This window comes from Penicillium subrubescens (genome assembly GCF_028828155.1).
Source record: "Penicillium subrubescens strain IBT 31985 chromosome Unknown utg000002l_segment0_segment0, whole genome shotgun sequence".
NCBI classification, from domain to species: domain Eukaryota; kingdom Fungi; phylum Ascomycota; class Eurotiomycetes; order Eurotiales; family Aspergillaceae; genus Penicillium; species Penicillium subrubescens.
This window is the reverse complement of record NW_026643152.1, coordinates 7,227,902-7,252,225: the sequence shown is the minus strand read 5'-3', so window position 1 is coordinate 7,252,225 and position 24,324 is coordinate 7,227,902. Positions and strand designations below refer to the sequence as shown.

Genomic DNA, 24,324 nt, shown 5'->3' with positions numbered 1-24,324 from the left:
CAAATCAATAATCGCGAACATCCTAATCTCACCACGAATGCTGCGATGTCCACTTCCCCCCTAGTGGCCAGTAACCCAAAATATTCAGAGCAACTATTTACTCTTCTACTCCATATGTACCAATAAATGTCGGTGCCTATAAGTGGAGCTTATTGTCTTTTCTTGTCTCGTTTCACGAGACGATCGGAGTTCTGGGCGTTGACTAATGCGTTGGTTGGTGTTCGTGAGGGTTGTGGGTCCGTTTTGCTAAGGGGCCGCCTGTAGGATGGATGGTCTAATACATTATCTTAGTTATTGGCATTTGAAGGTGGTAGGAGGGACTTGGGATGTGTGTCGGTAGATGGTGTCTCTTTGTATGTATTCCCTTTTCTTGTGCTTGGTCACGTAATCTGTAATTCTTAAGAGATGGCCGTGGCAAGCTCTACTATGTATTTTCATTGACGGGCCGAGGGCACTGGAGAACGGGCGAGAGCAGGATGTGGGGGTACCTCGACCGTGGACAAGTGAACTAAACAAAGAAGCTAGAAGTGCTCCAGTTAATCTTCATGCTCGTGTTGTTAACTAGAGTCATGGATCGATGGATGTCTTGTTTTCGAAGCTTACTATTTTTACTAGCGACAGGTTGGCGATCCTGATCCCTGAAGGCGCGATGGTTACAAGCCACGCTTTGAGACATAGGGTACCGTATTCGAGCTCATAGTAGGGATGGATCTACATACTCTGTATACTCCATCAAGTCAAGTCTAACTCCTTCGTTCTCCAGGACCCTCAGAGCTGAAACCAAAATCACGATCGACCTGACTTGCATCGAGATCCAGATTGGGCTTGAGATTTCGATTCAGATGGTTACAGATTTAGAATTAGATGTAGGTCTAGATCAAATTGTAGTTTCATAGACTGTATGGACCGTACTCTTTATTGGGACATACAACATCTCTATATGTAATAATACACTCTAGCACAGTATCTATCTGCCTCCTAGCGCAGCCTCCTTTAGAAATGTTCGATCGGATTCTATTTCCGATTCTGCGGGTCTTATACATTCATAGAACCAACCACCTGACATTCACGCTAGCCTCGCGGTAAACAAAGAGTCAACGGCTGAGCATACATAGCACCAAATAGCTTTGAGAACCAAATGCCGAATGCCGAGCCCGTATCAAGCCAAACAAAGAATAAGGCATCGCCAAACCCATACCAATCCACAAGACGCTGACGGCCCCTTCCTTCTCGCCAAGTCAAATGAAACCAAGTATCTAAAATCTAAACACAGCAACTACCTTTCCCCTTTACGACCGCCCCGAATAATAATCCTGGGCTCCAATGTTTACTCCATGCACCCCTGCACGTGGACCTCAGCCTCTCTCGGCCCGGGCTCAGAATCCACCCCGACCCTCGACGGACCCAGAACCTGGAACTATGTCGAACCCGAGGGTGAGGGTACAGGACCCCAAGCCCCATCAGCCCGCCTAAGCCCTGGCCGCCTGCGTGCCTGCGCCTGGGTTACTTGGGGGCTTGGGGTATTGGGGCTTTGGGGGTGCCTAGCACCGCCCACCCCATCCGTCCTGCGCAATGACCGAAACGGCACTACCTTTCAGGATGACGGATGACGGCTATTACGGGGTATTAGACCTTCGTAAGCGGTTAACGGGGCCTTATATGTTGCCTTTCGGATGACCCGGCTTTATTATTGGGGATCTGCGTTTCAGCGTGACAGTGGCACCTGGCACCTGGCACCTGGCACCTGCCCCGATCTGAGAGGGCCGTTGCGGCTGATAAAATAGCTCCGATTCTGGAAGGGGGCCAGAAAGTAACGGTCAGCCATCCCGGGTAATGAAATGGGCTGTTCTAGCCTTTAGGCACGGGCTGGGCATTGGGGGTTTTTGTTGGGCACCGAGGGTGAGTTTCGGGGTCTCCGGTCAAGTAGATTAGAAGATGTATTACTTTGATTACGTTTGTTTATGGTTATAGTTGTGAATGGAGCAGGTTTGTGGTGTAATGATAAAGCCGTGATATCAATGCAGTGAGGTATCTAACTAAGGGTAAAGAGCTACTCCAAGGAAGACCGGGAATCAGAACGATCATAGACCGTTTCTACCCAGTCATCCCGAAGATTAAAAAGCATTAAAACACAAGTAACAACAGGGGGGTATGGCATCGCAGAAACAGTCACGAAAGTGACAAGTCGAAGACAGAAAAATGGAAAAAGAAAAAAGAAAACGCAAGTGAAACTGATCTCGAACCAGCGACATAGGAAAAGACGTATGCGCAAGGAAAACAGCACTGCAGTTTAAAAAAAGAAAGACGGTCGATCAAAAAACGAGGGCGGTCGATCGCCGATCGACTGATATGATATCAGAGCCCCATCTGCGCCACTGCCCGCCAGTGGCAGATCCATGAGTTCAGGTCCCGAATCCGTGTCGTGTCGGATTGGGGGGTATTTGGTGTATCGGTTATGCGTATCATGCAATGTTCTATCCTCCATGCGAAAAAGACCCGCCTGGGTCTTGTGTGGAACCCAGACGGAGAATAAAATGATATAAGCGAGTGGAACCCGAGAATGCGCTCATCCCTGCAAGTAGATGCCGGACGGAATCATCGTCAAAGAGGGTTTCCATAGGAACAAATCCAAAAGGTGGTAAAGTCGGGCCTGGGCCGTACTCAGCAGAACAGAGCCAAGCTAGTCAAGAACCTCTGCAGCTGGTGCAGTGACAAGCGCGAAAAAAATGGAAAGAAAGCCAACGCGAGAAAAAGAGATAGCCGCCATCGTGGTGTAATCCATAATCAAACTCCCGGCGATGCATATGAGACGGAGAGGAAAACGTGAGAATCGGTCCGGCTTCCATCCTTTCACCCGGTGAATATCATAGAATCATGTTCATATTCACGGGAACCAGGCCCAGCCTGTCAAGATGGCATCCAGGCGGCACCATATTGGTAGCTCTGGAACTTTTTTTGTTTCTTGTTTCGTTGCCGGACCGTTCCGGAATAAGGGCTTTAGCACCTTACAGCTCAAGGTCTGACACCTTGAAGGCGGAGTCGCTCAGTCGCTCCGAGGGCAAAACTCGTTTGTAGTCACGGGGCTGTGCGAATGGAGAGGCAGATGCTGGACGGCGGAGGTTGAGTGTCTGTCGCAAGACGTTTGTTAGTGGTTTGTTTCTTCAGTATAGGTTGTGGCGCTTTCCCGCAAGACCCTGCGCAAAAGCTCTCGTAGAGCCATTACGCAAGAGGCTTGGAGTCTCATAGTCTTGGTATTTTTGTGGGAGTCAGCGAAGAGCAGTGGAATGTACTTACGACACAGTCAGAGCACTTGGCGCCCTGGCGGTTGACACGACCTCGGCAGCCGCGGGGATAGTTTGCGCAAGAGTACATTGTGGAGGAAGTTGTGGAAAGTTGGCGGAGATGCAGAAAGCGCGGGGTGCAGGAGATCAAAGATCGCGGGTGATCGGAGGAAGCGAGATGACGCAGTTGAGAGTTGAGAATGTTTAGGTTGGCGCTGGCAAAGAGTGCGCAAGAGCGGAATCGTGAGTTTGTGGTGAAAGGAGGAAAAAAGGCGAGTCACCAGTAGGAGAGTCAAGGCGAAGGTGAAAGGTGGAAAAGGTGAAGGTGCCAGTAGAAAAAGTGTCGCGGGCCTCTTTTTTAGATTTCTGAAACGAAATTAAAGAAACTCGATTTGGCCGAAAGGAGGAAACCAAAAAAAGAAAATTCGGGAAAATCGAAGCTCGGCGCCTTTGAACTTTAAAAACGGTCCGGAGATAAATTCCTCGTTGAAGTTGGGAAAAAACACAGCCGTCGCAATAGACGTAATCGACGTAATGGAGGTATGGGGAGGGGGAGGGAATCGATATGACGTCGGAGGATTGGAGAAAGTCGTGCAGCAAGCAGGAGGGGAGGCGCACTAGCAAGCTGTGGGCGCCCAGTGTGGTGGTAGACTGGGTTTAGTGCTGCAAGGGTCGAGTATATCGTCGAAGGGGAGGGGTACAAGGATTCTCCAGGCGCGATAGGAAATTTTGGAAGGGTTGAGAAGGGTCGAAGGACGTGAGGGACGAGAAGACTAAAGGGGGACTTGGATGGGTTTATATCCAGAGGCTCAACAAGAAGGATGATGGGTCCCAGGTAAAACAATCCCAAGCCCGTAAAGAAAAAAAAAACGTTGTGAGAAAAAAGGAAATAATTTATTTGAGGAATAAATCTATGGGATATATTAGGGTATATTATTTTATTTTGGGGTCATAGCCAGTAATCTGTAATCTATCATCTGTCATCCGTCATCGGTAATAAAAAAAATAAAGGAGAGAGCAGGAGCTTAGCCACATTACGCTGGTAAAACCAAAAAAAAGGACTGGAATTTTTAGGGTTTCATTGTTACGGGGACTAGAAAAGGGCGCCGTTTGTTGTTGCTTTCTCTCTGCTTGGAGATCCACTCTGCCTGGGGTTGTTCGTTCCAAAATTTTTCCATTTGATTTCCATTCCTTTCCATTTTCAGTATGATTGACTAGCTGGCCCCCGGGGCTTACTAGTCTTTTTCTACCATGCCAAACAAAGTCTAGTGACTCACTGCGAAGACAGAAGGGATTTTGGCCCAAGGCAGAGAGTAGGCAAGGAAAGGAATTGTTAGTATGAGTAGTATCGTTTTTGCTAACGTATTCTGGTTGGGTCACAATATCTCCATTCTTTTTCGAGGGTGATCGATTTTAATTTCGCTGCCATTGTCACTCATAGAATTTTTGTACGGATGCATGGATATTGCCCTACTATAACTTCCATCTCCATTCAAAGTCTATCCTTCTTAATTACCATCGGTACTGCCCGACCATTCAAAAATCTCTCTTTGTTTTTTGATCCTTACATCCGAGAGGTCTCCATTATTCCCTTCTTTTTTGGCAGTTGACAGGTAGGGAGTCAAGTGCCGACCCGAAGCCTCCAAGGATCTGGACCTCGGATACTCTCTAGCCCTATCCATGGTCGATCTGGGCTGAGCTGTCTCTCTTTCATCCATCAACCCACCACAGTAGGCAAAAAAGCACTTAGCATTTAGCAGTTGGCAGTTAGCAGTTCTCGTTCGCGCATGAGCAGATCGGTCGATCTCATCCCCTCTCCCCCTCTGTCCGCGATTCGGCCATGCGGGTTTCGGATCTACTGAGAATGCTGGTCGTCGATACATGGTGGAATGGGACGGGTCAATTAGGGATGCAACATAGACATGAAGAATGCGCGCAGCGGTTCAGTGTAGATAGGCTGGATTAGTAGTAAGGAGAGTTGCCTACCTGACAGTACATACATAGTACCGTGTATGGGCGTAGTCAGTACTGTGTAGTAGAGAGACCAATCCGCCCGGGTCACGCTGGAATTACCAAAATCTTCAAAAACCTGGGTGTGTGGCAGTGGCAGGTCTCAGCCTGCCTTATTGCAGGGCCGGGTGGAGCACCTGACACGGTGGAGGTTGGCGGGTTGCGGGTGGAATGGAAGCTCACGGAGGTTTTCGAAACAGCGCCTAACGGGGTCGCTAGAGACTCAGATTGAGTGCCTGGCTGATGTGGATGTGGGCCCTCAGTTCGTTTGTTAGAACTTAGCACGTCCATCCGAGAAGAGAGAAGTTCTAGAAGTTTTACTCAAGTGTTGAGATCTCGAGATACAGAGAAAAGATAGCATGATGTCTTGCAGTCATACATCCCAACCCTGGATTTAAAGTGCCGACGGGGGTACCCCTGGCAATGTGGCAGCGATCGCAGCGATCGTAAAGATCTCCGACGCGAACCTTCCGACAATTTTGGGTCGTGGATGTTTGGCATCGCTTGGCTTGGCGGATTTTTTTATTGATTGAATTGTGGGCTCGAGAGGGGCCTGAGTCTTCGTATCGATGATTATTGAACTTCAGTCTTCAGTATGGAAGCCCGGAACTCTCATTTCTCCGTCGAATCCCTTCTTCAATCTCAATCTCAATTCCGATACGCTTCTTCGCAACTCTCTCAGGCCCCTTGCCCTACATTGACGACTCCATACTCTTTACTATAAACTATGTACTGATTAAATTTTAATTTCCTGAATGTCCGTCCGCCCCTTTCTTCTTTTTCGTCATCACCAATCATTCTTGTCCCGTCCCAATTTGATGTCTGCCCGACACCCAACATACTTTCAACCTTGTAGCATGTACAGTACCCAACCGATCCTTTTTATTTTATCCTCGCGCAGACCTTTGATGTGTATCTTCGGTGGGTTCATGGGCTCACCGCCCGTATTCCGTAACGTGGGCGTCCAGCAGGATCCGAGGCTCCCAGGTTTCCAGAGTCCAGACCAGACCTCCCCAAAGCCAACCCTAGGTTATGATTTGATTTTGGTTATATTCAAAATTTTGATTTTTCATTTATTCTTTGCATTGGGTAGTGTTCTGGAAGTTCTCCACTACCCACTTTGTCCGCCCACGGCTCGATGGATTTCAAGATTTACCCGTTCGGGTCTGTTTGCCTCCAGCAGTTAAGCACTCTAGGGCTTCGGTGGTTGGCTGGGTCAGATCTTGGGTTGGAGGTTGGAGGCTCGTTCCACTCCCGTCGCCAATAATAGCCTGCATGTTACCGATGGTAGCTAGAAGTGACAGGAAAGCTACTGCCAAAGGATGGATCGGCTGTGCCTGGCCCTGGCCCTGTCACCGTTTCCCGAGGCCCAATTCCCGAACATCCGTTGGTTAGGCACCTAGCTCTTGATCTAGCGCCCTGGATTGCATCTCGCTAAATCATTCAAGGTGGCATTGGAAATGAATGAGCAAGAAAAATCTGACCTGTCTTTCTCAGTGTCTGATCTAAATCATTAATTGGTGCGCTTTCCACATGGAGCGACGCGGCAGCTGATGCTTTTTCTTCATGTGGCGGAGTGGAGCCCGGTCGTTGGCACCCACCGGTCAAGGGGAAAAATTCTACTGACGATTTAGGATGTATAGACAATCAGTAATTGGTCCTTGAAGGATTGGCTCTGAAGTGTAGTAAGTGTACTTTGCTTAAAGGGGCCATAAAATAAGCTGAGTGTTGAAAGGCTTACAGACAAAAGAGTGTCTGCTTTGTAACTAGATCGAATTCAAGAACTCGGTACTTTCTTCACTAGCAAATCGATCTAGAAAAGCTTGGCCTCTAGAGTAGCATAGCATGGTATGGTCTGCTCCATACATTCACCTCGACAGGCCTTTCCCGAAACATGATAATTCCAGCTCCGAAACCCCATACCCGTCATAGTCAATGACCTGACACCTCTGGGCATTCCACCTTGTCCACCTTGTCCACCTTGCCTAGACTGCCCAACCCGTCGCAAATTACAGTTTCGTCAGCATCGCGTGTCGCACCCAGGGTTGGCGACAAGCACTCGAAGAGAAACACCTTGGTCGGTCAGTTGACTGGCTCAGGTGGTCTGCTGCATATCTGAGACCTTTTCTCTGTTTTGGATGCTTCAACGCAGGGCTTGGCTGTAGAAGGTAGAGGGGTTGGTATGAGGAAGAGAGCCTTCTCTTGTCTTTAGGATGCAATGCACAACAATGACAAAAACACGGGATGAGGTTGAGTTCCAAGGACAACTGCAGCTCGTATGCTGCGGGCCGTCTTTACCTAAGAACGAACAACTTGGGGTTGGGACGGTGAACCAAGACATTACTCCATTAACTGACTTGCCAGAGGATGAAGGAACAGAATTGAAATAAAATATACATGATCGGGTAATCTGCTACCCTTGACTGGAGTCTCGAAAGGGATCTGTGGATTCTTTACATGCTAGCTCACTGATAACTGTATACATAGTAGAATGATATATGTACTGTATGTATGGCCTTGACCAACCCGGGTGCAATAGTCCAATTTCTAAATTGCCAATACATCCACGGCAAACCAAGAGTCTAGAAGACCGTAGAAGCCTTAGAAGCGCTAGAAGCACCCAAAAGCCACGGGAAGGCGGGTACCAACACGAAAGCCCGAAAGAGCCCCGGGATCTAGACCGAGACTATTACAGCCCAGGGTCTGGGCGAGGCCAGATGCTCTGTACAGTATCATACGGATACAGATGGGAGCACCATTATTCCATAGCTATCCGTAATTATATGTGGAGTTTATCAGCTATGATATGATGAAATTATTTCCTGTGCCTGGATGCTCAGGATAACCCGGGTCTCCAGTGCTCCACCATGCCATCGTGACACAATCAATCCTTTTTTATACCGCGTGACCAATAAAGTGGAGAAAGATGGAAATTAGGAATGCAAAATCGCAAAACCTTACTATAACAGCAAGATCCGGCGATGCGATACGATGCGATGCGATCCTGACGACTGGACACGACATGGCTGAGTCTGTCGCAAGGCAGCTAGATGGTCTTCATCTGCCCACCCCTGTCAATACAGCCAACCTTTCCTCTTAATAATGCATCTCTAAGCATGACTCGAAATTAGGAATGTCAGAAAGAAGCCCTGGATGCGAATGAAAAGAGGTGAAAAAGGTTATCTTTACGGCGGCAGGACCCGCCAATGGACTTTATTAGGGATGGAGGCTGGAACTTTTCGCTAAAAAGACAGACTAACTTGCGCCGCACGACGTTCTGCGGCCAGACTGTCTGGGAGCGGCTCAGGTGACCAAATTGGATACGGGAATAAACTGGACTAGACCACTGCACTGGGGTTTTTTTCTTTTCATTTCGTTTACCGAATTACTGTATGAATGCCAATTTGGCCCACACTAGCTGAACCCTGCTTGAGGGCGGCCCGCTCGGATGAATTAGCACTGTCAGCCGCAATTTGTACTCTTTCTTGTTTTTTTATTTTTTATAATCTGATGGCGTTTCGTCATAGTACAGGCACCCTGATGGACGAGGCGTGTGGCTGTCGCATTTTGCTGTTGGTCAAAAAATAAGGGCGCGGTCGAGAGTACTTGGTGAAGACGAGGGATTTAGGTATCAACCCGGGGATACAGATGAGACAGGAAGGAGAGGGTTGAGGGATTGTCGTATAACCCAGTATCAGTAATTGCATAACCATATCCGAAGAAATAACCCGAAACACCTATACATGTCATCCCTGCTGCTCATCCTACTCGGGTTGAATCAGGCCACCCTCAACCCTCAAGGTGCCTCCTCCATCGCACTGCATTCCCCTTTAAACTCCCCATATCGACCTCAGGACCACCCATGCACCTACCAGTCCCACCACAGACGCAAGCACCGTCCCATTTCCTTCCCAAGTCAACCCCAGGTACGCCAAAACACCGACGACTATTTCCTTGCGCCGCGCCGCGTCCCGCCGGGACCGCCAGGTAGGATCGATTGCAAACGAAGCCACGACCCCAGTCTTGCTCGCATCATTCGCATCGCCAGCCATGTGATCCGCAGCAATAGGTCTCAGAGGCACGCTCACAGCCAGCGCAACAGGGCGGTGATCCGAGTGAGGAAACAGCGGGAGCGCGTCGTACACGACGGGTTTGATCGTCCGATGTGCAGTGCCCTCGCCAGCACCCCGTGACGCTGCTGCATCATCTAGGTATAGGATGCGATCGCACCAGCTGGGCCACCGGTGTGAGGACCACTTCCACTCTGTGGCCAAGTCGGGGTTCTCAAGGGCTTGTCGGGCAGCTTGCTGCGCTGCGTCGGAGAATTTGTATGTTGGGGGGAAGTTGATGGGGGCTTCGGAAAGGCCGTGGAAGGTCCTGCCTGCACGCATCTCGCGGATGAGCTGGTCTTTTTGGAGGAGGTGGGAATAATGGGATGGGCTGCTGGGATCGGCGTTGCGCTTGGGGAAGCGGGTGATATCTTCTTTCAGTGGGCTGATGTCGGACGTGCGGTAATTGAGGTCTCCGGCGAGGAAGAGGTATGAATTAGGAGCGAAGAGGTTTTGCTGTGCGTGATGTGACGAGGTCTCAGTGCGTTCATTGAGGAGCGAGGTACTCTCGTCTGTGTCTTGGCTGGCATCTCCCACTGCCCGAGGTGAGGTCTGTCCATGCGAAAACACCAGCCGCTCGACGATACTCTGCCAATCGAGGTTCCTCTGTGCCAACCCATCCTCCATGGGCGCCAGATGCGCCGCGACGAACGTCAAATCCAGTGTTTGAGACGACCGTCCGTCCACAACATATCCCAGCCGAGCTCCGACCGCACCCTTGTTTCCCGTTTCCTGTACCCCGACTCCGACATGTGCGGTATCGATCCATGATATCCTGTCCGCGATATCAGCGCGCGCAAAGACCATCAACCCTGTCATACCGATGTGGTCCTTGACCAGGGTGACGTAAGATTCGTTCCATTGTTTAGCGGTCGCTTGCTTGACAGCCTTGATAAACGCATTAAAGTATGGTAGTAGATATGAGCCCCCTAGAAAGGAGTATGCGATCGGAGCAAGCTCCTGCAATGAAAGCACGATCAGCTCCGGGGCTGGACTTGAGGAAGGGAGGACATCGAAGAGATGTGCTGCAACGAGGTCGACATCGATTAGATTCCGGGCACAGTTTGAGGTTAAAATGTAAAGGTTCAGCTCTTCCATGTCGAGATATGAGGATAATGTGCTGATTGCAACTTGGAGAAGTGGAAGCTAAAGAGCGGTGACGTCGTGCGGGATGAACCACGTGCCCACGTTCATCAGTGGAGCTCGGCGATAAGCGCCGATACACAAACACCGTGGAAACTCACTGAGATGACCAAGAATTACTAGACAGAGGTTGAATGACCACAAAAACCAAAAAGATGTGCATCATCCGTGAATCGAACACGGGCCTCGTCGATGGCAACGACGAATTCTACCACTAGACCAATGATGCTGGTTCATGTAAGAATGTAAAGAATAATGCTTCACGAAAATGCTCTCATCTTACTTCGATAAAACACTTCTATCAGTTAGTGTCATTGACTCGCTATTCTCTTCATAGTACATGCAATGACTGCATCTCTATAACTACAATTTCCCCTTCATCTGTCTTTCCGATTTCCTCTCCTCATCTAATTCCACCAACAACATCCCCTCCGCAACATCCTCATCCTCATCCTCCATCTCATGCACCCATCGAACCGTCCCCGCACGAGGACTACGTACCTCCAGCTCCATCTTCATCTGCTTCACGAAAGCCAAGACCTGACTCTCCGCCACGGCATCCCCACTTGCCACCAGGATCTCGATCAACTTACCTGACAGCGGGAGTACAATGTGACGCGGGTTATTTGGGTCGCCCCGCCGGTGCGAAGAGGAGACCAATGCCGAGGCCGCCGTCGTAGTCGTATCCAGCTGCATACGATACGGAACGGCGGTCTTGGAGGTTGGAGTCGTGTACTCGATCTCGGCGGATAGGGATGTGGGGAACTCATTTCGCAGGACCCGTGATAGTTTAAGGTGATGCGCTACCTTGGCTGATGCTTGTGGGTTCCCGTTCTCGAGGGGTTGAAGCGTAATGGACCACGCGTCCCCTTTGCGGAACAGCAGGCTGGAAGAGGGCAGCCCGCTCTGTGCGATTGATTGCTGAGATGAACCGCTGGTAAAATTCTGGCTTTGGAGATCCTTGGCGATACCTTCACCTAACTGGTAGGCCTCGTCCAGCTTGAGGCTAAGCCATTGCGTGTCGATATGGCCCGTCGTGAAATCGGCATGCGCAACGATGCCCCGCAGGAGACTGAGATTGGTCTTGACGCCGGAGATTCTCGAGTCGGCCAAGACTCGCTGGGCTTTGCGAACGGTGGCCTCCCAAGTGGATGCCGTGACGATGATCTTGGCGAGAAGATTGTCAAAGTTCGATCCGACGACCAGTGATGAAGCCCCAGAGGCATTGATATTGGTATCGACACGAATGCCGTGGCCACTGGGGACGGTGAATTCAGTCACTTTGCCGATACTCAGCGTGAAATTGTTGCTGGGATCTTCTGCACAGAGACGGAGCTGAATGGAATGGGTATTTGCTGGAGGCGGAGCACTGGCATTCACATCTGATCCTAGACCCAGCTCTTGAAAGGTCCATCCCTGTGCTAGCAAAAGTTGTGTCTGAACCAAGTCTATACCGCTGATAGACTCTGTAATAGTATGCTCAACCTGCAATCGCGGGTTGACTTCCAGAAAGTAGAATTCCCCTCTGTTCTGACTGACTAGGAACTCGAACGTCCCCAACGAGCGATACCGAATTTCACTCGCCATCTTCAGAGCCGAGTCAATGACTCGAGCAATCAAGTCTCGATCAGAAATCAAAGCAGGAGCATACTCCACCACCTTCTGGAATCGCCGCTGCACGCTGCAGTCTCGCTCCCATAGATGGCGTACCTGGCCAGTACCATCGCCCATCACCTGGATCTCAACATGGTGAAATCCATCAACGGCAGCCTTTTCCACAAAGACCGTCCGTGAGGGTGATTCACCGATAGCCCGCTGAATACTATTATCCAACTCCGACTTTTCGCGGACAAGACGAATGCCTCTGCCACCTCCACCATCAACAGCTTTGATCATAACAGGAAACCCAACTTGTCTTGCAAATGCCCGCGCTTCATCTTCATTAGCGGTCGGTCGACTCATAGCTTCTAAGACAGGAACACCGCATTCCTGCGCTAGTTGCTTTGCCTGCAGCTTGTCGCCCGTACGAGCGAGATTCTCTGGGCCGGGTCCTATCACCACGGCGCCAGCCTCGGTCCACATACGATTTGCGAACTCGGCGCTCTCACTGAGGAAGCCATAGCCTGGATGCACGGCATCGATGGAGTGCTTGCGGGCTAGATCGACCAGTAGAGTGATATCTAGATAGGATGATGCGGAGGGTATCTGGATAGCGTGTTGCGGATACCCCAGATCGCAATGCGACCGATCATCGGAGGTGTAAAGAGCAAAGGTCTCAGCTGGGTTTGGTAATTCTCGCGCAGCATGGAGTATGCGTACAGCGATTTCACCTCTATTTCCTTTCAATCAATACATGTTCTGAGCCAACTAGGGTTCGGGAGGGTCGTACCTGTTGGCGACCAGCAGTCGCTTAAACGACGGTGAATGCGGGGATGACGGCATGGGGTAAGGCAAATCCTGGGTAACAAACAAATCAGTGTTGAAGCTAGGTCGATAAGCCCACAAAGAAGACAGGGATCGATGTGAGGCGTTTATCGAGATGCAGTTTCAGTTAGTTGGTACTTTCATAATGCTTTTGACAATTGATGACTGACTTGTAGCATTCAAGCAAAGCGCCTCGGCCCTCGGATGGTCTCTTTAGCTGACCCTTGACCCCTCACCCCACAGTAAACAAAGCCGAGCAGCTCTGCTGACTAGCCATTGAAGTTTGCCCTGTTACCATGAGATAGAAGAGATCTTACCTGCATATCAAAACAACAAGGATCAAAATGGGGAAAGAAAATGGCGCGCCGCCCGCGTCCAAAGACCAGGACACAGCCGCTCAGCGCCTGAATCAAGTCTCCTCGCACATCTCCACACAGCCACCAGCAGACACGCCCGCAACAAGCAAAGCCAAGTCCAACAATGCAACCTCTCGTCTGCCAGCCGACCACTCCGACGTCCTCTCCCAAATCGCCACCCTTCGCAAAATCGCAGCAACCCCCGACCCAAGCCAACGCGGCTACGTACGCCAAAAGCAAGCCGGCAAGCTCTGGGTACGCGAGCGCATCGATGCCCTCCTCGACCCGGGGACCTTTGCCGAGATCGGTTCCATTTCTGGCACGGTGACATGGAAAAAGACAGCACCCATGCGCGAGACACCTATCTCCTTCGTTCCGAGCAATAACGTCCAGGGCGCGGGCTTACTGCGTGGTCGGAAGGTCCTGCTTACGGCGGATGACTTTAGTATTCGATCGGGTCATGCAGACGGTGCGAGCTCGGAGAAGACTGTTTATGTGGAGAAGTTGGCGGTTGCGTTGCGGGTGCCTGTTATTAAGCTTGTGGATGGGAGTTCGGGGGGTGGAAGTGTGACGACGATTAAGAAGGAGGGGTGGAGTTATTTACCACATGTGAGGCCTTTCAACCCGACAATTCAGCAGTTGAATATGGGTATTCCGAATTTGGGGGCTGTGGTTGGACCTGCGGTGAGTACTTACATGATGCTGGTCATTCTTTCGGGGTGGAAAAGGTGATACCATGATGCTAACATGTTCACAGATTGGACTGGGCGCTGCGAGAGTCGTATCCTGTCATTTCTCAGTCATGGCAGCTGATATTGGCTCCCTATTCAATGCGGGTCCGAAAGTCGTGGAGGGTGCAACCTTTGAAGAAGGGTTGGACTTCCAAGACTTGGGCGGCCCCATGGTTCACTGCACGAATGGTACGATCGACAACTTGGCTGCCAATGAAGCAGAGTGCTTTGAGCAACTTCGTACGGTGCTGAGCTATCTGCCAAATTCCGGTAGTGAAGCTCCACCAGTGATTCCCTGCGATGATCCAGAGAATCGGGAAGATCTGGCTTTGCGGAGTATCATCCCTCGCCGACAGGCGCGCATGTACAATGCTCGGACTATCATTACCTCGGTTGTGGACCAAGGCTCATGGTTCGAGATTGGTGCTCTCTGGGGTCGAACTGCTATCGGTGGTCTTGCTCGCCTGGGGGTCATCCTGTTGGTATCATTTCTCTCAACTGCGAGGTGAATGGCGGTGCCCTTGATGCTGCGGGCAGTCAGAAGCTCACTCGTTTGTTGAAAATGTGCGATGTGATGAACCTGCCCATCCTGCAATTCCTTGACGTTCGTAAGTATCATTATTCTCCCCCATATAGCCCTGTCAAAATCTTCTGATACCCCTATAGCTGGCTACGCCATTGGCACAGTTGCCGAGCGCACCGCAACAATGCGCTGGGGCGTTGAGCTTGCCAAGACATACTACACAACCACCATCCCAATCTTCAACGTCGTGACTCGCCGTGTCTTTGGTGTGGCAGGTGGCATTATGCTCGGCAGTCGTGATCCCGTCATGCAAGTGGCATGGCCATCCGGACAATGGGGTTCTCTACCTCTCGATGGTGGAATTGAAGTCGGACATCGACATGAGCTGCATGAGGCAGAGAAGGCTGGTAAGAAAGAGGAGCGTTATAAGGAGCTGGAGGAGGAGTATCTGCGGCTGATGAATCCTGTGCGAACGGCGAATGCTTTCGGCGTTGAGGAGATTATTGATCCCAAGGATACTAGACAGGTTTGTTGTTCGTGGGCGTCGCATGTGTATGATGTGCTTATGAGGGAGAGGTTGAGCGAGAGAGCTTGTGGGAAGATCCATCCTTCTTTCGCTTGATCATTATGTAAAGATTATACGTTGAGCCAGAATCTAGAATTAGATTTATGCGATGTATACTTGCAAACAGAGCTCTATCCCGTTTTCATCGGCACTTTGGCCCCTGTGTGCGGAAACATATACACTGGTCATTTAGTGGGCTAGCGGACTGTCGAGCATCACCTGAAACTCAGCAATCCTTGTAACGAACGCCTAAAAAAATAGTGAGCCTCTATACTTCAAAAATTGCATTCTGACCATCAAGCTGATCCAAGCTTCAATGTCTTTAACCATAGTCTAAATTGGTTGGAGAGCAATGGATTACGTAACTAGGCCGAATCGGCGCCCAGATAAAGTGGTGTGAATATCGCAATTGAAACACCCCACTACACAAGCAACATCCCAAGCTCCAAAAATCACAATGGCAACGGTGCAAATCCTAGACGGTGGTCTTGGAACCTCTCTCCAAGATCAATATGGTGTGAGCTTTGACAGCACCACGACACCCCTTTGGTCAACCCACTTGCTCGTCTCTGATCCCACCACGCTGCATGCTTGCCAGAAGGACTTTGGCAACGCGGGGGTAGACGTGCTTCTCACAGCTACATACCAAGTTTCACCCAAGGGCTTTGCCCGTACAAAGACCTCAGAGTACCCTAATGGTATTCCGAAGAATGCTATTGGGCAATATCTGCAAACTGCAGTGGACGTCGCCGAGCGAGCGAAGGTCCGTGATAGTACGAAAATCGCACTGAGTCTGGGTCCGTATGGTGCGTGCATGATTCCAGGACAGGAGTACAGTGGTGCATATGATGCCGAGCATGATAACGAGGAGGCGCTGTATCGCTGGCACCTTGATCGACTGCGTCTCTTCCTCGAGGCGGAGGGAGACTTGATTTCGCGTATGCAGTATGTTGCCTTCGAGACTCTGCCTCGGCTTGACGAGATTCGCGCTGTGAGGAGGGCTATCCACGACTCGGGGATTACGGTCCCGTTTTGGATTGCTTGTGTCTTCCCTCGTGAGGACGATCTTCTGCCGGATGGAAGCTCGATTGAACAGGTTGTCAATGCTGCCATCGCCCCTGTCGATGGTGGGTGCGTGCCGTGGGGAATTGGAATCAACTGCACGAAGCTTCATAAGCTTTCGGGGTTGCTGGAGAGCTTTGGAAATTGTGTTTCTGCGGCAATCGCTGCTGGCGATATCTCTGCTATGCCGAGTTTTGTTCTGTATCCCGATGGAACAAATGGAGAGGTCTACAATACGACAACACAAGTCTGGGAGAAACCCGCCGATTTTAATGCAAACGGCGATCGAGACACCGTAAGTCTATCCTTATTTCAAACTTGTCTACTCCTGACCGGTGCTAACGAAATACCAGCGTTCTTGGGAGGTCCAACTTGCGCAGGTGGTAAATGATGCTAGCACCAAGGGCCCGTTTCAAAATTTCCTCGTGGGTGGTTGCTGCAAGGCTTCTCATCAGGATATCAAGAAGCTACGTGAGGAATTCCAAGACTAAGCGATCCCCAGTTTACGAAGGATGGATCGGCTACGGAACCGACTGAATTAAATCTGTACATCAGAAAAATCGCGTTCTAGAATTAATATATGCATGATGCAAATGCTATTATACAAAAATTATGAGAAATCTAAACAAGCCAGTCAATGAAACGCCCCCAGAGGGTGTTGCGCGGGTTCCGATGAGGCATGATTTCTCCATCTTGGAGACGGCCCGACCAGAGATCGATGGTAGCAGCGCGTTGTAACTATAACAAATTGAGTCAGTAAATGTTTTCAGAGCGGGAGTGTTAAGGCAAAGACGAACCTTGGTGCCGTGCCAGAGCTTCCAAGCGATGATTGGCAGAATGAAAATAGGGATACCAATGTACGACGCGATAAAGTCGGATGTGTTCCAGTTACCCTTCAAGAAGACAGGGAAGCCACAAACTAGGGTGATGATGGTAGAACCAATGAAGCCAACCCAAGCAGCATATGGCTGGAAAGGTCCCTTCCAGGGAAGGGAGTCACGAGAAACGCCCTGTGCCTTCAGAGCGGCATGGAAACGGATGTAGCAGAACGAGAGAGTAGCCCAGGCAATCAAACCGGCAACAGTGCTAAGGTTAAGCAGCCAGGTAAAGGCCTGCGCGGGACCACCACTTCCAAGACCTGGAATATTGTTAGTTTAGAATCTTCGAAATATCTTGCATGTTCACATAGAAGATACGTACTCAGATAGGCCAGTGGACCGAACAACCAGGCCGCAATGACGGCAACATAAGGGACTCCGTTCTTGTTCACACGACCGAAGATCTGAGGCAACTGGTGGTCGGTCGTCATAGCCACGATCATGCGCGATCCAACCCAGCAGTATGAGTTACCGGCAGACCAGGCGGAAACAAGAATACAGGCGTTCACAATAGATGGCAGGGCGCTGATACCAGCCCCCTTGATCGCAATGACGAACGGCGAGCTGTTTGCGTTACCGGATCCAGAGACAAGAGCCTTGTTCCGTGGGTCGACGATAATGCCAATGAGAAGGGCACCAAGGACATAGAAGAAGGCAATACGATAAGTGACGCGGCGGGCAGCCTTAGGGATAGCACGGTGGGGGTCGACAGACTCGGCAGCAGTGATGACGACAGTCTCAACACCAATGAAACTGAAAGAGGCATTGACGAAGGAAGCCAGGAAGCCCAAGAAGTGACCGGTGGAGCCAGTAATGCCGTTATAGTTTGTCCAAGCGCCAGGGTTGTTCCAGTAACGGAAGCCAATGGACTCGTGGTTGGGACCGCCACCAGCTGTGATCACGATAGAGACGATCACCAAGCCCATGAAGCAAAGGACCTTAACGGCACCTCCAATAACTTCCGTCTCGCCGTAGAAGCGCACGCTCATCAGGTTGATGGCCAAAATTAGAACCAAACCAACGGTGATGACAACCGCAGGCGTTATGTCTGTCCAATATGACACAATAACTGCGGCTGCTGATACTTCCGAGGCAATAGCGATTGTATAACAATATCCGTAAGAAATGGCGAGAGAGAAACCGACAGAAGGATCGATGAAGCGAGTTGCCCAGTGAGGAAAAGAACCAGCCGTGGGCAACAGAGTCGCCAACTCGGCGATACTCTGCATCACACACCACAAAACCATACCAACGATGATATACGCGAGCAGCAGACCCGCAGGACCGGCCTTGGCGTAAGCAGCTCCAGTACCGATGAACAGACCTGTGCCAATGCCACTGCAGAAACCGATCATGGTGACCTGGTAATTGCGCAGGCGACGCTGGGTGGCACCACGGCCGCCAACATTGAGCTGAAGCTCCTCCTTGGGAGTCGCATCATACTCATCGACCTTGACGGGATCCGGACGGATATCGTCCGAGGCCAAAGTGGACTTCTCCATCTTTAGGCTGGTGAGGATTAGGGGGTGGCCGATCTCCAAAGAAGTATAGGAATCAGACAGAATTCCCACTTAGTCGACGTTCCCCAGATGAAGATCCCCCAGAATGAGAGAAAAAGAAAAGTTGTCTAGTGTGTCAAGCTCATGTGGGAATGAGCTTGCTTTTGTCTCTCCCCAAAACCTCAGTACGCCGTCAAATCACGACATCGGGGCGTTGTCTTTGGTGTTGCGGAAAATTCTCCACAGGATGAGGTTTTATTGGATCAACCGCCGTTTAACCTCCACTTTTCGGGAGGCAATCGGTGAATTTTTCGCACGCTGGAGGCAAGAGGCGAAAAATCACTGTTCGGTATCAATCCCATTTGTCATAGGACGTCCTAAAAACCTTGGCCTGGGAATTCTGGTTGGTCCTGGGGATATGACACCCGCTTAAGAGGTTTTTAAGATACTGGAGTTCCCCGAGGTAAAGCATGCGGGGGGTCTAACGGGCGAGGGACGTGTCGTAGATGTGGATCTAATCTAGACCTGCTTAGATCATCCTGCTGTACTTAGTATAACTATGCATCGACATGTGGCTCGAAGGATTAAGGTCTTTTTCTCTTGCTTGATTGGTGCTAGGAAACTGATTTCTTAAGCGTAAAAAATCGCTAATGATCCTGGGTGAACCCTAGTGCGGCCGATAAGCCGAGAAACAAAGTTTGAAAAAGTTCCCAAGACGTTCTAGACTCTCTACTTCTGATTGGTCATTCCGGAACCAGTGAAATGTTAAATTTTGGTGCCTGAGGCATCACAACATTTTGCCTAAGGCATGAAAGTGTCCCCCACCCAGGGAAATAAGGGGCGAGAGTACTCCGTACTCCGTAGTTGTTCACTATGACTGTCGATGTTGGTTGACTATCTGTTGTTTATGTAAATGTTGTTCGAAATAGAGACAAGGATGATTTCTGACCAGGCCATCTATACAGAAATTTCCACATCTCAAGCCAGAGAAGTAGTAACTGCATTGTTCGTGATGTGCAGACACATCCGAAACCCCTGGCATCCACTATCTTAAGACATACAATAATCAGGTGGGATCAATTGTGGTTTCATGGACCTAACTAATAATCCTTCACTAGTGCTTATGACTACTAGAGAAGTCACTAGTTAGTATATAATAGAGATTTCTACGCTGGTTCATCTGGATCTCAACGGCATAAACCTTCTCGCGCCCTCTGTATAAGGTTCTGCGCCCAGCATAATTCTCAATTTCGTGCATAACTTGCCATTTGGAAGGTCGCCAAGAGCCCACAACAGCAAGACGGGTGTCGATCCTGAAAAAACAAAGCTTTCTGCTCAAGGATGCGACTCAAATCCAAGTCCGGAAAGTCAAATAATTACATCAATAGTGCCGATCCACCCATTCGATCGGGCCGGAGCTCCAAAACTTAACTCAGTTCGTGTTTCTCCCTCTTAACGTTGACTCTCCCCTGTGTTTAGCGCGAGGAATGCTGCAGAGACCTCGTCTCGTAACTTGACACTCGTTTTTCACACCCGTCCAGCACAGGGCCTTGGAATTCACCTGATCTATCTTCCTTAGCCCGTCGAGAGAGGAGATCCTAGGCTGAATGTCGAACCCCGCTCGGCCAGAGGCTGTCCTTAGCGGCGCCTCACCAGCACCAAGCGCGGAGGACTCCGCCATGCCACCGAAGGAGGTGCTCGCGTCACGACCTCGCAGAAAGTTGCCCGGATGGCTGGATCACTTCAATGCGCGCGACTTGAAAATTCTATTTCGCTGCACGGTGGCAGCATGGGTCGCTTCATTGTTGATCTTCATCAACCCCGCCTTACAAACGATTGGAACAGCCACTTTCTTCGCGACGTGAGTAATTCCGAGTAATTCGTGGAATCAACCTTATCATTGACTGGACGATTAGACTGGTGCTGTTTATGGTGCCTCCCAATGGCATTGTTTTCATCTTCATCCTAGGAACACTCACCCTCATCATTGGCATGGGCCTCGGCTGGGGGTGGGGTGTCATCGCGATGAAGGCGGCTCTGGCGGCGCGACCGGCTGCTGATACTCAGGCGAAATTACAAGCCCTGGGCCAACATGCTTATAGCGTGGCTAACTCGACTGGACAACCCGTTGCAGCTGTCCAGCAACAGCTTATCTACGAAGGCTGGATGCTGGACACTCGTGTGTCAGCTGTCTACTTTTGCTTCATCTGTTTCCTCGTCTATGTCTTGGTAAGTTTGGCTTCTGATCGATGGAAGAAATACGCTTGGAATATAATTAACATTTCAATAGGCGCGCATCAGAGCCAAGAACCCCAAATTCACTTTGATCCAAATCTTTGGAACTATCATTATGGATCTTTTCATCACCATTGGGCCACTACTCCCATCATTCAATGGAACCATGCCCAAGGTCCTCATCGAGCCAGCAGCAATTGGAATTGGGATCGGACTGGCTTGCAATATCTTGTTTTTCCCAACATCGACTTCCCACACCGTCCTCGAGGGCATGGAAGGAGTTGTACGGCTCCTCAAAGGCCCCTTGGATGCGACCGTGACAAGTTTGATTGATGAAGAGAACCTGGAAGTGGCAGACTTGCAGAAGCTCAAGATGAAAGCCCTTGGAGCGTACAAGAAAGTTGAGCCGGCGCTTGGTTTCTTGCAGCTAGATTTCTCGGTGAGCCGGTGGAATGCGGACGATGTGAAGAGCTTGAAGGAACCCATCCGTCGAGCCGCGCTGAGTTCTCTATCGCTGCTAGAATTTCACATATCCCGTGTCGGAGGAGAAGCGAAACTGGAGAAACTCCGTACAATCACCGCAAAACACAATCAGTATTCTGAGATTGAGGACGCGGAGAAAAAGAAAGGAAAGGGACAACCACGCGAAGTGGGCATACGCCAACTACTCGAGAGCCTCAGTCTTGTGAAAGCATTCACTACCCCTGAGCATGAGGTCCTTCGACAGGAGATGCTTGAAGCCATTCGGGAGCCTTGTACAAAGATTCTACCAGCCTGTCAGGAAGCGAGTGCGCTAGTTGCCGACTGTATCCATGCGGTGAACTCTTCACGGTGGTTCGGCAAACCATCTAAGGCTCGATTGGATGACCTTCTCCAGCGCAGTGAATCTTCTCTAGAAACCCTCAAAAATCTGCGGGTCTCATATGCTTCAGAAACTACAGAACGACTCATCCAGACAAATGCGGAGATTTTCGATGAAAGTGGGAAGTTGAAGAACGTCGATGATCACACAATGCATAAAGTGAGGGGAATCGCCGTCGGCATGGTCTTTGAAGAACAAATTCTTGCCGTTACAGACGCCTGGGAAAAGATCTTGGAACAGGTTGTTGCACTGATGAAGGAACGCCAACGAGTCCGTCTCTGGCTTCCACGGGGACTGCGGTATGCGTTTGACTGGGTGTTCCACCGAGAGGCTGTTGCCCCTGTCCTTGCTGCGCAGTCCCCATTTGTTGACCCCGATGTGGTCGAAGAGCAATCGAAAGCCGCCCAGCAGAGCCTCAACATGAGCCGGGGATACAAATTCAAACGACGCAGCGGCCTGGGACGCATGATACTCGGCGCATATCACTGGCTTATCAACGCTGATGGGTTGTACGCGATGCGCATGGTAGTTGTCACGATTGCACTGGCCATACCAGCAGTGATCCCATCCAGTGCAGGCTTTTACTACCGCGAGAAAGGTCTATGGGCCTTGATCATGGGCCAGACGACAGTTGTCGTGTATATGTCGGATTTCACTCTATCAATCGCCTCTCGCTTTTTGGGAACCGTAGTCGGTGGCGTCGCCGGTCTGGTGGCTTGGTATATCGGTTCAGGTCGTGGCCCTGGAAACCCGTACGGACTTGCTGCAATTATGGCCGTGGTCCTCATGCTTCTCATGTGGGGACGTCTTTTCGCGCCTCCGGCTGTGTTGCAAGCCACGATCATGGGTGGTGCAACCTGTATCCTGGTGATTGGATACAGCTATGATGATACGTGAGTTTTGCGGCTATGTTGTTATATCTAGTTACAAAGACTGACAACATCTTTACCAGGCACATTCCATCATATGGTAACCCAGGCTGGGGGTACAATGTCTTCTGGCGAAGACTCTTGCTTGTACTGATCGGTTCCGCTGCGGCCTTGATCGTGCAGTTGTTCCCCCGGCCTCCTTCTGCGGCAAGGCATGTCTGCAAGACAATGTCGAATTCCATCCGAGCGCTCTCTGATCATTATGCACTCCTCCTATCATGCTGGGGCCAGCCAGATCGTGATGAAGGTCTCATGGCCGAACAGCTTGCACTTGACCTCGCCGAGTCTCTCTCAGCCCTCGATGGTCCTGTGGCGCTGCTTCGTCTAGAATTTTCTGGCTCTCCATTCGACAGCGATACTCTCGCTCAAGTAAAGTCAATTTGCCATGAATTGAATCAGCACCTTGCGAGGCTCCTGTTCCTATCGGCCTCTCTGCCAGAGAACTTCCAGGGCGTCCTTGCGCGCCGTGCTGGTCTTCTAGACCACCGCAATATCGGCGATGTCATGGCAGTCCTGGGTATAGTGGAACAGGCTCTCAAGACTGGTGATCCTCTTCCCGAGGTGCTTCCCACGCCACTACTCAAGCGCTGCTACGAGTTTTGGCGAGTTCACCAAGTTGAAATGGAGCTTAGCACGGACCTGATCAGGGACGAGAACTATCGCCGCTTCTGTGTTGCCGTGACGGCCTACCTCAAGTTCTTGGGTGCAGTCGATGACTTGGTGCTCGTCATGAAGGGCACATTGGGAGAGTCCCATATCGTGAGACGGGAATTGTTGCCCGATTTGACTGTATAATATTGATGGAGAATTCGTGCTTTATATCCTGTTTCCTTGATCTTGGAACTTACATAGCTGTATTTGCAAAATAGAAATAATTATCACAAAGATCATTAGATGACATATTGAAGGTGAAGCCAGTATTATCTCGACATGAATTTCAATGAACAAGTCCAAGCTTCACAACATCCACGAAAAACATCGGAGCTGTATCCCCTTAATTCCCTTTCCAGAGGCTTTTAATTTGCTTCTTGACTGGCTTCAATAGACCTTTAGTTTCTGCCTTGAGCACTTTTCTCTCTTCCTTAGTCCACTCGCCATTCTGCTTTGCCGCCCTCAAATTGCGGACGTGGTCCGTAAGTAGAGTTGAGAGGGCTTCCACGGCACATTTGGTGCATTGCTTTTCGTCCGCAAGCTCATTCAACCCTGCTGAAAGAGCGTGGAATATGTCTTGTGCCTGTGGCTTCTGCAGCCCACGATCGAGAAATGGTGTCTTGCTTGGTCCATGGCTCAAGCAGGGCGCCTTGGGGCTTGTACTAACAGGTCTCCAACGATTAGCTCGATTGGACACGGAAGGACTTGCTTCGAAGATATATAGAAACGCTTACTCTTGATGTTTTGCCTTCTTGGCCCCGTCGCTCTCCTTGCTGTCAACAAAGATATATGATTCGAGCTTGGCGTCGATGGTGTTGAGTTGAGCCATTTTTTAGCTTTGAGGTTGGGGGTGTGGAATGTGGAATATGATAATCAGTAGGTGAGTTTATCAAGAGATTGTTTCTGAATTTATTGAAACTATTGACTTGCAATGACTTAAGTAGCTTTATATATCTATTTCTTAAGATTGAGTTGTGTACTTCATTTGTATTGCATCTAGGCAGCCGAGTCCGATATGTCCGAGGACTACTCGATTTGGTTGGCCGACCGAAGGAAATATCCGATC

At 50.2% G+C, this 24,324-nt stretch overlaps 8 protein-coding genes across 8 annotated transcripts; 3 read left to right on the top strand and 5 right to left on the bottom strand.

The window, feature by feature from the left end:
* Positions 1-2,006: 2,006 nt before the first annotated feature.
* Positions 2,007-3,787, bottom strand: N7473_003948 (uncharacterized protein). Its single transcript, XM_057149888.1, has 2 exons — positions 3,295-3,787; positions 2,007-3,128 (listed from the first exon to the last, which is right to left on the bottom strand). Exons 1-2 carry the CDS (start codon positions 3,370-3,372, stop codon positions 3,006-3,008), a joined length of 201 nt encoding a protein of 66 aa, XP_057013542.1. The 5' UTR covers positions 3,373-3,787; the 3' UTR covers positions 2,007-3,005.
* Positions 3,788-9,121: 5,334 nt separating this feature from the next.
* On the bottom strand, positions 9,122-10,498 carry N7473_003947 (putative inositol 5-phosphatase; the record flags this gene model as incomplete). Its single annotated transcript, XM_057149887.1, has 1 exon — positions 9,122-10,498. One exon carries the CDS (start codon positions 10,496-10,498, stop codon positions 9,122-9,124), a length of 1,377 nt encoding a protein of 458 aa, XP_057013541.1.
* Positions 10,499-10,906: 408 nt separating this feature from the next.
* Positions 10,907-13,127, bottom strand: N7473_003946 (putative pyruvate carboxylase; the record flags this gene model as incomplete). The annotated part of the gene is made up of 2 exons (XM_057149886.1): positions 12,933-13,127; positions 10,907-12,875 (listed from the first exon to the last, which is right to left on the bottom strand). Exons 1-2 carry the CDS (start codon positions 12,983-12,985, stop codon positions 10,907-10,909), a joined length of 2,022 nt encoding a protein of 673 aa, XP_057013540.1. The 5' UTR covers positions 12,986-13,127.
* Positions 13,128-13,311: 184 nt separating this feature from the next.
* On the top strand, positions 13,312-15,199 carry N7473_003945 (uncharacterized protein; the record flags this gene model as incomplete). The annotated part of the gene is made up of 4 exons (XM_057149885.1): positions 13,312-14,007; positions 14,081-14,532; positions 14,592-14,662; positions 14,721-15,199. 4 exons carry the CDS (start codon positions 13,312-13,314, stop codon positions 15,197-15,199), a joined length of 1,698 nt encoding a protein of 565 aa, XP_057013539.1.
* A 400-nt stretch (positions 15,200-15,599) lies between these two features.
* Positions 15,600-16,695, top strand: N7473_003944 (homocysteine S-methyltransferase family protein; the record flags this gene model as incomplete). The annotated part of the gene is made up of 2 exons (XM_057149884.1): positions 15,600-16,499; positions 16,558-16,695. 2 exons carry the CDS (start codon positions 15,600-15,602, stop codon positions 16,693-16,695), a joined length of 1,038 nt encoding a protein of 345 aa, XP_057013538.1.
* A 71-nt stretch (positions 16,696-16,766) lies between these two features.
* On the bottom strand, positions 16,767-18,705 carry N7473_003943 (putative amino acid permease). The gene is made up of 3 exons (XM_057149883.1): positions 17,405-18,705; positions 17,002-17,342; positions 16,767-16,942 (listed from the first exon to the last, which is right to left on the bottom strand). The coding sequence occupies exons 1-3, from the start codon at positions 18,582-18,584 to the stop codon at positions 16,826-16,828; spliced, it is 1,638 nt and encodes a 545-aa protein (XP_057013537.1). The 5' UTR covers positions 18,585-18,705; the 3' UTR covers positions 16,767-16,825.
* Positions 18,706-20,188: 1,483 nt separating this feature from the next.
* Positions 20,189-23,402, top strand: N7473_003942 (uncharacterized protein; the record flags this gene model as incomplete). The annotated part of the gene is made up of 4 exons (XM_057149882.1): positions 20,189-20,442; positions 20,498-20,810; positions 20,872-22,571; positions 22,631-23,402. 4 exons carry the CDS (start codon positions 20,189-20,191, stop codon positions 23,400-23,402), a joined length of 3,039 nt encoding a protein of 1,012 aa, XP_057013536.1.
* A 199-nt stretch (positions 23,403-23,601) lies between these two features.
* N7473_003941 (uncharacterized protein) lies at positions 23,602-24,087 on the bottom strand (the record flags this gene model as incomplete). The annotated part of the gene is made up of 2 exons (XM_057149881.1): positions 23,602-23,920; positions 23,993-24,087. 2 exons carry the CDS (start codon positions 24,085-24,087, stop codon positions 23,602-23,604), a joined length of 414 nt encoding a protein of 137 aa, XP_057013535.1.
* Between the last annotated feature and the right edge of the window lie 237 nt (positions 24,088-24,324).

Coding starts and splice junctions, on each gene's coding strand:
- N7473_003948 (XM_057149888.1), bottom strand. CDS start 3,372: ATGTACTCTTGCGCAAACTATCCCCGCGGCTGCCGAGGTCGTGTCAAC. Junction 3,129..3,294: donor CCAAGTGCTCTGACTGTGTC/GTAAGTACATTC, acceptor GTCTTGCGACAG/ACACTCAACCTCCGCCGTCC.
- N7473_003943 (XM_057149883.1), bottom strand. CDS start 18,584: ATGGAGAAGTCCACTTTGGCCTCGGACGATATCCGTCCGGATCCCGTC. Junction 17,343..17,404: donor CGGTCCACTGGCCTATCTGA/GTACGTATCTTC, acceptor ACAATATTCCAG/GTCTTGGAAGTGGTGGTCCC. Junction 16,943..17,001: donor AGCTCTGGCACGGCACCAAG/GTTCGTCTTTGC, acceptor AATTTGTTATAG/TTACAACGCGCTGCTACCAT.